This window comes from Biomphalaria glabrata, chromosome 4 (genome assembly GCF_947242115.1).
Source record: "Biomphalaria glabrata chromosome 4, xgBioGlab47.1, whole genome shotgun sequence".
NCBI classification, from domain to species: domain Eukaryota; kingdom Metazoa; phylum Mollusca; class Gastropoda; family Planorbidae; genus Biomphalaria; species Biomphalaria glabrata.
The window spans coordinates 55,287,885-55,300,674 of record NC_074714.1 but is presented as its reverse complement, the minus strand read 5'-3'; the positions used below and the strand labels follow the sequence as shown (position 1 = coordinate 55,300,674).

At 36.9% G+C, this 12,790-nt stretch overlaps 1 protein-coding gene across 1 annotated transcript in view; it reads left to right on the top strand.

Annotated features, from left to right (window-relative positions):
• The first annotated feature begins 6,226 nt into the window (after positions 1-6,226).
• LOC106062053 (mitochondrial inner membrane protease subunit 2-like) overlaps positions 6,227-12,790 on the top strand; it is an 89,968-nt gene continuing 83,404 nt past the window's right edge. Inside the window, exons 1-3 of the mRNA XM_056025724.1 lie at positions 6,227-6,391; positions 8,184-8,383; positions 9,907-10,001. Coding sequence (XP_055881699.1) covers positions 8,261-8,383; positions 9,907-10,001 — 218 coding nt within the window. The 5' untranslated portion in view covers positions 6,227-6,391; positions 8,184-8,260. The remainder of the gene's footprint in view (positions 6,392-8,183; positions 8,384-9,906; positions 10,002-12,790) is intronic.

Here is a 12,790-nt window from a genome sequence, read left to right as displayed (position 1 = left end):
CATTGTTTTTCGAGACAGAAGGAGATTGGCCTATTTAGTTATAAAAACAACACAGAATAGTAGGATTTATAAGTCTGTAATAGTTAAGTTTGTTTTACATATTTCGAATGTCACTTCAGAACTGTAGATTATTATATCCTAATATGAACAGTAGATTATCGCATGGATACGCGTAAGAACATCTGGATCTGAAATATGCGCACGTAGATAATAACAAGGTTACAAAGACAGTTTGTGTGGAGACACAAACTCAAAACCGGCCCCCGAAGTGGTCCACCCATGCAGGTAAAAAGCAGGGGCGGACTGGGTATCAGAATCGGCCCGGGATTACCATATAAACCGGCCCACACATGAATGGCGTCATATCATGGGCGTTTTTCGGTGGAGGGGATTTTTTCTACCCCCCTCTGCAATGTATATGTATGTAATTAATCTTCATTACACTCCGACTTTTCATTCTTTCGGGCGTTTTTGTTTAGCCTAGAGTAGGTTCTTCTTTTAATTAGTGGAAAGACAGTACACACCACCAAGAACAGCTAGGCTGTCAGCGCTCCCCCAGCTGGGTCCGAGGCTTCGCCCCAGATCCAAGCATTATTTCCGTTATTTTAAGCTTTAAAAAAATGCATATTCTGAGGTAGCCTATCTACAGTGCAATTAGTTTGCTACTCTTCCGCAAATAATTCATAAACCAAATCTGCTATTCACTGCACTTAATAAATGGAGTCCAGCGACTGGTAGAAAATGGTAACTATAGTTTTGCTTTAGTTTTTGTATTGGAGGGGGGGGGGGATAACCACAAAACTCCTTTTGGCTACGCTTAGGAAATTCGGTGACTGTAGTTTACTTAAGTTGGCTGCACTGGGGCATTAAGTAAAGTTTCCTTTTCAGACTATGAGATCTGAGGCAAGTGATGATTTGAACCCCCCCCCCCTCCTCCCGGCTACGCCCATAGGTGTAAGCCTAATTCTCTTCAAAATATATATAGTTTGATAACTCATCGAAAACTGGATGTATGCTTGCGTAGGATTAAATAATGTATTTTATATTTTATTTTTTATTTTATTTTACATGCATGTAGTCTGAAAAGTATAAACAATACAATAGCAGCCTTAATGAGTTTGAAACTTTTTTGGTATTAGGCTACTTATAGATTACAGACGTTTCTTCAAAAAATAAGATAGTTACGTCCTACGCATTGCATGTTGATCTGTGACTTAAAATATGCTAAGTCATTGGTTTTCCTGGCTGACTCAGGCAGCCCATTCCATTAAAAGAAGAGAATGCAGAACGGTTAGAGAGGCACTTACAAGTACATTCTCAAAAACGCGAATTGTATATGAATATATCATGACCCTTTATTGAAAATATAAATCTCCTTTCATTAGATATCGGATGTGACAGCGCTATAAGCCTATAAATTATTATAATTATTATAAGAATTTCCATCATTAATGACTTCATACTAAGCATAAGTTTGGCATTAATTATAATAGTAAAAAAGATATGATTTAGATCTAGATTTGTCTTTTTTAAATTAAATAATTTGTCTTCTGTCTTCTAAATCTTATGAATCACAGACCGTCCTTCAAAAGAGAAGTTATTCACGTCCGTTGCGTATTCTCGTGTCCTGGAGTGCGTGATAGAATTGTTCAGTAGTGGGGACCTAGTGATTATGAGCCTAGTGTTCCGTCCGTCTTTCTTCTACCTGTCTGTCTGTTTTCCAACTGTCTGTCTGTCTTCTACCTGTCTTTCTTCTACCTGTCTGTCTGTTTTCCAACTGTCTGTCTGTCTTCTACCTGTCTTTCTTCTACCTGTCTGTCTGTTTTCCAACTGTCTGTCTGTCTTCTACCTGTCTTTCTTCTACCTGTCTGTCTGTCGTTCTGTTTGTCCTCTACCAATCTGTCTGAGTCTTCTACTGCCTGTGTGTCTTCTACCTGTCTGTCTGGCTGTGTCTTCAACAATGTCTTCTACCTGTCTGTCTTCTTCCTGTCTGTCTTCTACCTGTCTGTCTGGCTGTGTCTTCAACAATCTGTCTTCTACTATCTGTCTTCTACCTGTCTGTCTTCTACCTGTCTGTCTTCTGCCTGTCTGTCTGTCTGTGTATAAAACTATCTGTCTTCTGCCTGTCTGTCTGCTACCTGTCTGTCTTCTACCTGTCTGTCTTCTTCCTGTCTGTCTTCTACCTGTCTGTCTGGCTGTGTCTTCAACAATCTGTCTTCTACTATCTGTCTTCTACCTGTCTGTCTTCTACCTGTCTGTCTTCTGCCTGTCTGTCTGTCTGTGTATAAAACTATCTGTCTTCTGCCTGTCTGTCTGCTACCTGTCTGTCTTCTACCTGTCTGTCTTCTTCCTGTCTGTCTTCTACCTGTCTGTCTTCTTCCTGTCTGTCTTCTACCTGTCTGTCTTTTACCTGTCTGTCTTCTTCCTGTCTGTCTTCTACCTGTCTGTCTTCTACCTGTCTGTCTTCTACCTGTCTGTCTTCTACCTGTCTTCTACCTGTCTGTCTTCTTCCTGTCTGTCTTCTACCTGTCTGTCTGGCTGTGTCTTCAACAATCTGTCTTCTACCCGTCTGTCTTCTACCTGTCTGTCTTCTTCCTGTCTGTCTTCTACCTGTCTGTCTTCTTCCTGTCTGTCTTCTACCTGTCTGTCTTCTTCCTGTCTGTCTTCTACCTGTCTGTCTTCTACCTGTCTGTCTTCTTCCTGTCTGTCTTCTACCTGTCTGTCTTCTACCTGTCTGTCTTCTACCTGTCTGTCTTCTACCTGTCTTCTACCTGTCTGTCTTCTTCCTGTCTGTCTTCTACCTGTCTGTCTTCTTCCTGTCTGTCTTCTACCTGTCTGTCTGGCTGTGTCTTCAACAATCTGTCTTCTACCTGTCTGTCTTCTACCTATCTGTCTTCTTCCTGTCTGTCTTCTACCTGTCTGTCTTCTTCCTGTCTGTCTTCTTCCTGTCTGTCTTTTACCTGTCTGTCTTCTTCCTGTCTGTCTCTACCTGTCTGTCTTCTTCCTGTCTGTCGTCTACCTGTCTGTCTTCTTCCTGTCTGTCTTCTTCCTGTCTGTCTTCTACCTGTCTGTCTTCTACCTGTCTGTCTTCTACCTGTCTTCTACCTGTCTGTCTTCTTCCTGTCTGTCTTCTTCCTGTCTGTCTTCTACCTGTCTGTCTGGCTGTGTCTTCAACAATCTGTCTTCTACCCGTCTGTCTTCTACCTGTCTGTCTTCTACCTGTCTGTCTTCTTCCTGTCTGTCTTCTACCTGTCTGTCTTCTTCCTGTCTGTCTTCTACCTGTCTGTCTTCTACCTGTCTGTCTTCTTCCTGTCTGTCTTCTACCTGTCTGTCTTCTACCTGTCTGTCTTCTACCTGTCTGTCTTCTTCCTGTCTTCTACCTGTCTGTCTTCTTCCTGTCTGTCTTCTACCTGTCTGTCTTCTTCCTGTCTGTCTTCTACCTGTCTGTCTGGCTGTGTCTTCAACAATCTGTCTTCTACCTGTCTGTCTTCTACCTATCTGTCTTCTTCCTGTCTGTCTTCTACCTGTCTGTCTTCTTCCTGTCTGTCTTCTTCCTGTCTGTCTTCTACCTGTCTGTCTTCTACCTGTCTGTCTTCTACCTGTCTGTCTGTTCAAATAACGGGCCTAGGATGTGGTATTGACGCATGCGTGGAACCCTAAGTTGTGGACGTGTTTTGCGTGCATGGCCTGTCTGAAGCTGGACTCTGTTTGTCTTATGACCGCTACGTCTAAATTGATGCATGTCGTTGTAGTCTATGGGTGGTGAGTGTCAGTGTGGCCCCCTCCCCCTCTACACTTTACATTCATGTTTGGACTCAAATAGATTCACGAGAACCTCCGAGAAAACGTTCATGAAATAAAAATGCTTCAAATTAACATTCAATTTTTTTTCTGCCCAACCCTATTGTTATTCATTTAGTGCGCACTATAGGCCAGGGAAGATATACATATACCAAAGACTGGCCAAGGAAACAAAAAAGTTTATTGTTTGTTTTTTAAATTCTTATTGTAAAAGCAAAATACTTTTTTTATCCGTGAGGATGTAACCGTAGTACAACGAAATCGGAGACTGTCGACTTTCACCGGTGAATGTTGACGTGTACATAGTCGCTTGGTGGATGTCTACAGTACTCTCTACAGGAATATGAATGTTCGATAAGTTGTCGTACACAGAGTCATTATGTTGATCCTAGATCGATCTTCGGTGATACATCTGTCACTTTCTGTGCTGCATTAATGAGTAGCCTACAGTTATAACAAAGTCTACCAATACAGTATGTAAGTTTTCAAATTAAGCATAAATCTCTATTGATAGATTAGAAAGTGTTGTCAAACTTTTTAAGTGAGTAGAGAAGCCGAACCGAATTAGCTTCTATATGTGAATATGTGGATCCTTTCATTGAGTATCGGATGGGACAGCGCTATAAGCCTATACATTATCAATGACTTCATACTAAGCATAAGTTTGCCATTAATTATAATAGTAAAAAAAATGATTTAGATCTAGATTTGTCTTTTTAAAATTAAATAATATTTCTTTTGTAAGCCTTAAGTGTAGTATTTTTAGATTGATGTTATTAAAATAAACAAAAAGGAAACTTACTTTTTCTGTACAAATCTAATATTGAGCTGTGAATAAGTTGAGTGGCTTGCAATTTCGTGGCTGTGTGTGTGTTAAGGTTGATTCCTATTAAGTAGGGGCCTAGTGTTAAAGAGCTTCTTCTTCTTCCTCGTTCTCATTTTTATGTTGGAACGTTCAGATGACAGACCAATATATGAGATGAACTGCGCGATGGTTTCCAAATCAGGGAGCTCTCCATATAGTTTTCTTTCTATTGGCGTGTTTTGGGGCCAGTGTCTTGTACGGGCCTCTTGGTAAAGTGAACAGTTTTGGGGCCAGAGTCTTGTACGGGCTTCTTGGTAAAGTGAACAGTTTTGGAGCCAGTGTATTGTACGGGCCTCATGGTAAAGAGAACAGTTTTGAAGGACATGTTGTCTCATTCTGTTGTGTCCGGTCCTGAGTCTTAAGATTAGAGTTTATAATAGGCAACATCTTTCTTGTGATTCGCATGAGAGCTTGTCCATTTCTCATTTATTTTATTTACTATTAGTTTCTTCATTTCTTCTGGATCGAGTGCAATTTAATTGTGAATTTGTTCTCCCACTCTTGGCGAGTGTGTCAGCCTTCTCATTTCCTTCTAGTTCTTTAATGTGTTGGTATCTGTTTTATCCGTTAAAGAGCTAATTGTCGCCCCAATTGTTTTTCTGCGTTATATCAATGTTTTCTAACTTAACCTATCTCATCCCTCTTTTTCGTTAACTGCCAATGGAAAAAAAAAAGATTTTTTCTTTGTTCGCGACCAAACCGGCCCATTTGGTACCGGCCCACCGGGCATTTGCCCGTTTGCCCATATAGCCAGTCCGACCCTGGTAAAAAGGCAGAAAGAACGTCAGAATGAAATTCTATCAAAGACAAATGACAAGGAAGAATGGAGAAAGAAAATTGACGGATATCTTGTGTGGTGCCCCAGCGGTCCATAAAACCAAAGGATAAGTGAATGTGAAGTTAGATGTGAACCTGGCCAAACAAATGTCTTTTAATGAATGTATAATTGCTCTAATTGTTTTGTAAAGGGACAATCTCTTATTCTTCTTGTTTTAAATTATGTCCAACTTATATCCATACTAAATAGTTTTTTTTCTCTTAAAAAAAAAGTAAACATTTTTTGTGTAAATTTAGTAGTTAGTATAACAGAACTTACTTAACTTAAAATCTAAAACCGTTTGCATAAATGTGTTCAGGGTTTTGCATGTTTATATCTCCTAAAAAGCCGCCCTTGTTTGTTACTATTAATAGTGAATAGTTGTAAAAGTGGTGTAATGTTATGAAAAACCTGCTTGCATAAGTGATTTAAAAAAATTACATTTTTCGCTTTCAGAAAAGAAAAAAGTAACCGTTGCATCAGAACTTTGAATGGTCTAAAATATTATGATGTTGGATTTTCACTATCTTTTCTAGTTTACGAGATCTAAACGGAATAGACGGACGGACAGACATTTTACACAAAACTAATAGCGTCTTATCCCCTTTCGGGGGCCGCTAAAAACGTAAATAAAAACCATAGATCTAGTGCAAATTACCAAGTGTCAACATAGCTGAGAATAAATGGGTGAATATAAAAACGTAAATAGTAACCACAAGGGAGATCATTCTAAATTAAAATAGCGTCATTGACATTGCTTCAAATCACAAGTTAGGCTACACATGATCTTGATTTTACATCATCGAACACTAGATCTAGAATATAGATCTTTATCTAAAGCAAATATTAATAAATCCACATCCATCAATAATTAGAATCTAGATCTGGGTCTACGGTGTAAGACAAGAGTAAGAGTATTTTTGATTCTCATGTCATGGCATGGGCCATGATGGGGCAAGAGCTAGAATTATTTTAAATCTTATTTATTAATTTATCATTTATGAAGACATTGAAATGATTGATTGATTGATTTGAATCTAAGATTGATTGATTGAAGAAGATGACTCTATGATTATGAGTCTATCTCTAGACATCCATCCATCCCAGTGGCGCTACAGCCCATGGAGGGCTCTGGCCTGCTTCAACACATCCTTCCATTCAGAATTCAGATCTTTCCTGTGCCTTTAGTCTCCACGCCCTAATAATACTAGTCTAGATCTAGATCTAATAGTATTTTAATACTATAGTCAGTATAGTGTCTATAGAGACTAGACTAGAGATCTCCAAAATTCCAGAATGATCATGGTGTAGATTTAGACTAGATGACTCTGTAGATCTAGTCTAGGTTTAGATTAAATGATAATATTATTTATGTATAGAATCTCTATAGTACAATATGGAGTTAAGTGGTAAAGCACTTGGCTTCTGAATCTGGTATCTTGGTGAAGACTGGGATTTTTAATATTGGGATCTTTAGTACATTAGTCATGATTAGTGCGCCTCTGAGTCCACCAAGCTCTAATGGGTACCTGACATTAGTTGGGGAAAAGTAAAGGCGGTTGGTCATTATGCTGGCCACATGACACTCTTAATAAATGTGGGCCACAGAAACAGATGACCTTTACATCATCTGCCCGATAGCTCGCTAGGTCTGAAAGGGGAACTTTACTTTTTTTGATGTGTGCAAAACTTAAGATCATCGCGATTGGTTTCTATAATAATAGAATGATTAAGTAGATTTGTCAATACTACAATAGGAATATTATATATAGTTGAATATGTGGTTGATAATGTCTGAATGGATGGTCTTATTCATTAGTTGACCGTGCCTCATATTCTGTTTGACTGCCCCAGACTTGCTGATCTCTGTCTCGACAGGTCTGGGAAACCCAAAATTCTCAACCTGTATGGCGACATTTATGCACTACGCAAGACAGCAGGGTTTCTTTCCAGGGCTTTTGCAAGAGAGGATTTGAGCTTCTCAAGCCCTCACTCTAATGGAGTTTGATGATGATGATGATTAGTTGACTAAATGGTTGCTATAAAATATATTTGTGATGAAATGAATGAATGAAAGGTCATTGTATTCTATAACATTTTACTGAATGGTAAGTCTGTTCAGTTTTGTGATTGGGTGGTTAATCTGAGCTAGATTGTAATGGAAAGATTGATTGGATGGTTGACCTATAGATGCTATGGTATTAAGTCATTGATTGTCTGGGAATTTGTAAAGAACTAAACACACAAGATGCTCTGTACTGTACCCAGTCTCCAATAAACCTACTATGTTAGTATTCTGAGTGTTAGTCAAGTCCAATACATACACCTCAATAATGGTGTCAATACCAAAACATGGGAAAGGCTTCAGGAGTAACCCGTAGAAAAAAATTAAAAAGCTTGTGATCCTAAGGCAGTGCTACATCCTGGCATGTGACAATGTTGATCTTAAACTGTAGTGTATACCTGCCGTTTCTTCTGGCACATCAACTGTGTACAGAAGGGGGAACTGGTTTATCAGCACATAGCTAATGTTCAAGTGTTCATCTCATTTATGAAATGAACCATAGCGGCTTTGCGACAGATGGAACGGTGTCCTTGGTTAGAGTTTTCTCCTATAACAAATGTGTAACATTAGCCACCACATTATTTGTGTTTGTACACTATTCATTGTTATTTTCTTTTCTGCTTTTTTTTTTTTAGATTCTAAGTCAAACAATGTCACTTTGACAGTCGGAGTCATTTTTACCTTTGTTTGATGCTGAGATTGATTCGTCAAGATGGTAGCTGTTAAGTTAATTTTGAAACGTTTACTCAAAGGCTTGGTGATTGCAGGTCCACCCTACATTGCATTCACTGACTTATTTTATGTGGTGAGAACAGTTGATGGGATTTCAATGCAGGTGAGTTTTTTTTTTAAATTTATGGCTTTAGATTGGCGAGTTATCTAAGCATCGAGGTATCTAAGCATCACATCAATGTGTCATTGAATCTTTGAAATTGGATTGGTAGTAGCATGTAGATAAATAATATATATAATTATAATAATATATATGTATATATATATTTATGTGTGAGCGTGTTTTCGGAAATTATTTTGTACTGTTTTTATTCTTTTTTGGTTTAGCTTTTTATGAAATGTAGTGAGTATTGTAACAAATAGTTTCAGTAAACCTCTAGACTTCATTGAGTGTATTATAGAATCTAAGACTTAGCGTATGTTTCTATTCGTTTCTGCTCTACCTTTTAAACATCTTTCAAACTATTGGATTGCTGACCTTGTATATATATATACACACACATGAAATAACACTCCTTCATTCATACATCTTGAAGTCTCTGCAACTACAAAATGGCTATACATACAATTTTGTACACACGTTCCTCTTACTTCTGAGGTGTTCACTGAAAAATGGTTTTTATATAGATTTAGCAATCTAAACATGGAAATTCTATAAAAAAAACCCCCTAAAAAATGCAATCTTTCTATGTATTCTTTGTATTTATTTTCTAGTTTCCCCAAAATGGCTGCAGTCTATATATAATGCTTAAATACACATGTAACAGTGTAAAATCTACATCCTTCCCTTTTTTAAGCACTGGTGCGTAACTTGTGTTTGTAGACACTTATCAAGATAAATATACTCTGTATTTTCTTATTTCCACCCTGAAATAGAAAATAGCTGCATGATTACCTGTGTTTGTAATAAATATACTGGCAAGAGGTGAATAGGTCCCTGTATAAATTTTCTGTGATGGCTGAAAATAACCTTTACCATAGTACCGCTTTTCTTTACAAGTCGAAACCATTAAGAATGTTCTTATGTATAAATCATTATGAACTCTGTTAAATATTACATACCATATAAACATTAAAATACCTAAGCAAGTAACAATTGTTTCCTAACATTATTAAACAAATTTTTTAGTCTCTTAAATTCTTTGATTGGTTATAGCATTTACTGCAATTGTAAGTTGCAGTCCAGACACTCACATATTTCACTTTTAATTGCAATCTATAGGGCAGATGATGTTAAGGCCATCTGTTTCTTTGGCTAAAGGTTAACTATCAGGGTGTCATGTGGCCAGCACAACAACCAACTGCCTTTACTTTCTTTCCCCCAACTAAAGTCAGGTACCCATTAGAGTTTGGTGGACTGAGGGGCGCTCTGAAAATCCAGAAATTAAAAATCCCAGTCTTCAGCGAGATTCGAACCCAGGAACCCAGGTTCAGAAGCCAAGCGCGTAACCACTCAGCCAGCATGCCCCCTGTGTATATCACCATTTAACCATAATTGTGTCTTTTTTGTCATATGCTCTTGCAGCGGATTTAACTTTGTATAATTAGAGTATGTTATTTCAAGCATAATAGAATTTGGATGTAAATCATCCCATTTATTTACAATGTAACATTTTTTTGTTATAGCCGACCTTGAACCCAGATGGCGATAACATTGACTTTGTTCTTCTCAATCGTTGGTCAACAACAGATATTGAAAGAGGGGATATAATTTCGCTTATGTGAGTACACAGTTGTTTCCCTTAGATCTTTTTTCTTCACACAAGTGGGCTAACTGTTTCTTCTCTATTTTTATTTTACTTTATGTAGAATAACCTCCCCTCCCTCATACATCTATTTAAATGGCAAAGTGACTAACTAATGACTTTCTCTGCATAACTATTGGAGCTCAATAGGCAAATCTGTTTTAGTAATTCGGATTCTAATTTTTAGTGGCCTTGGTAAGGAAATGCTGTGTTTGCCTTTTGTACTGTCGTTTTGTCCATTTTTTTATTTGACAAGTTTTGAGTTCGAAAACTAAAAGTGCCGTTGAAAAAAAACTATTTCATCATTGCCATAAACTTGCTCCATATAGTTGCAGCAGATAGTTATTTTTGATCTTTGAAAAGCAAGCCATTTTATTTTTAAACTAATTATGCATTTTTTTGTTTACACAAACATATTTTCATTAAACCATTTTTGAAACATGATAGACAGTTATATATGCATAAAGAACATTTCTCAAACAACTACGCTCAAATTAAATTTACCTACCTTTACCTTTACCTATCCCTTATTCTGTTAGACTGTTGGGGCACCATGCAAGATTTGTTGACAGTCTTTCTCCATTGATTTCTTGTCTTTCGCCTTAGAACCTCTTTCAATTGTAGGCCCATACATTCTTTTATGTTGTTATACTTACCAAGGCAAAATAACGAAACAACTAACAAAATGCGAACAATAAGTTATATATATATATATAATATATATATATATATCTAAAACTTAGTGTATGTTTCTATTCATTGGAACTCTGACAAAGAAAACAGCCCAGCGACTCTTTTTTCTATACAAACTCAACAGTTTTAAATTAAACAAGAAGATCCTTGAGACATTTTACGGCGCGACTGTACAAAATCTGCTAACATACGGAATAAGTTGTTGGCAAGGCAACACCTCATCTAAACTGTTGCGACGTCTAGAAAACATAAAAAAGCATCAAAGATTACACTCACAACATTACCACATTTAAAGGAACTTTTTGAACAAACGTGCCTAAGAAAAAATCGAAAAAATCTTGGAAGACAACGGCCACCCGCTCCATCAGAACTACGTCAGGTCATCGCGAAGTGGGCGACTGCTGTCAATCAAAACAAAAACGGAGCGGTACAAAAACTCGTTCGTACCTCACTCGGTCAGACTCTATCACCGCCACTCATTGATCAGGGAACATGAAATGCACCAAGATACCTGTGTGTAGTCGCTGAATGAACTCTTTATATTGTCTGTTGTATTTATGTGTATTTTTCTGTTGTGTTGTCTTTATGAGAAACGAGTCCTTGTAATCACAACAAATTTCCGTAAGGATCAATAAAGCAGTCTTAGTCTTAGTCTTAGTTTCTGCTCCACCTTCTAAACATCTTTTAAACTATTTGATTGCTGATCAAATGTCATTTTTAATGGCCCCAGAAAGGGGAAAAGACGCTATTAGTTTTGTGTGGCCTGTCTGTCCGTCCTGTTTAGATCTCAGAAACTAGAAGAGAAAATAAATTAATTCTTATTTGCGAGGGGAAAGTCTTGTTAAGTCATTTGTACACAATTGTGGCTTAAAGTAGTTCAAGAATTTTTTTTTTGTTCGTGTTGCCAATTTATCTAATTTTGTTAGAAGAATAATTCTTTTTTAGTTTCTCTTTATTATATGTAACATGTTATTAATTTTGAATGTAGGGATAAAGTTAATAATTATTATTTAAAAAAAAAAAGTGTACTCTAAATGAATATATGGAGATGCTGTGGGTGAGGGGTAAAGCACTTGGAACCGGAAGTCCCGTGTTCGAATCCTGGTTTAGACTCTAGGTGGACTACTTCGGGGGCCGATTTTGAGTTCGTGTTTCCACAAAAACTGTCTTGTAACCTTGTTTTCTAAGTGATTACTTTTATGTACAGAATTGTAACATTGGACATTTTAAGTGGAGTCCTGTGTCAATGAACATTACAAAGATAGTCTTGTTTGTAATTTTGACATTTAAATATAAGCGTGAATTTTTTGATGGAAACATCTTGTTGTAAATAGTCTTTTAAATTTTAAAGCAAGTTCAACTGCAGTATATATAAGGACATTCTTTGTCTCTCTCTCATCTGGATGTGTTAATCCTCACGGTATTCCAGACTGCTTGAACTGTTTATTTCCAATAGTTCCTAATCAATGCTTTGTAAGAGTCCAGCCCATTATCTCAGAGAGGGTAGAAATGGAAAAAAGTTTTTTCTGTTTTGTGAATTAGTTCTAGCCTTGTTTTTTTTTTCTTCTTAAATAAGTTCTATTTAATTATCAACCTGAATTGTTTGTTTGTTTTGGAAAGTGTTTTTTGTTTCATTAGCCATTCATTTAAAAAACAGTCATTGTACTTTCGTACAGCTTTTTAAATATGTGTAAATCTATTTGTAATTCAGATTCTTATTTGTACAATGTTTATATTAACTCACTCCATCTGTCTGTCTGTCTGTCTGGGTCAATTCTTTGACACTTTTGTTTCTCCCACTTGCCATTCTTGGGTCAAGTTGAAATTCTTTACGCTTATTCATTGTCGATGACAACACATGAATCAATAAAAAAATTAACCAATTAGATAATCAATTTGTGGTTATTATTTAATTTTGTATCATATAGAAAAGGGGGAGATGAAGGTACAGTGCAGTCCTTTCACTCAATATAAGTTTTTTTAAAGTATTTTTTTTATTTTGCTTGTTACTATAGATCTATCATTTCTAGTTCAGACTATCTCTGACCTTTTTCTTGAAAGCTATTAGGATA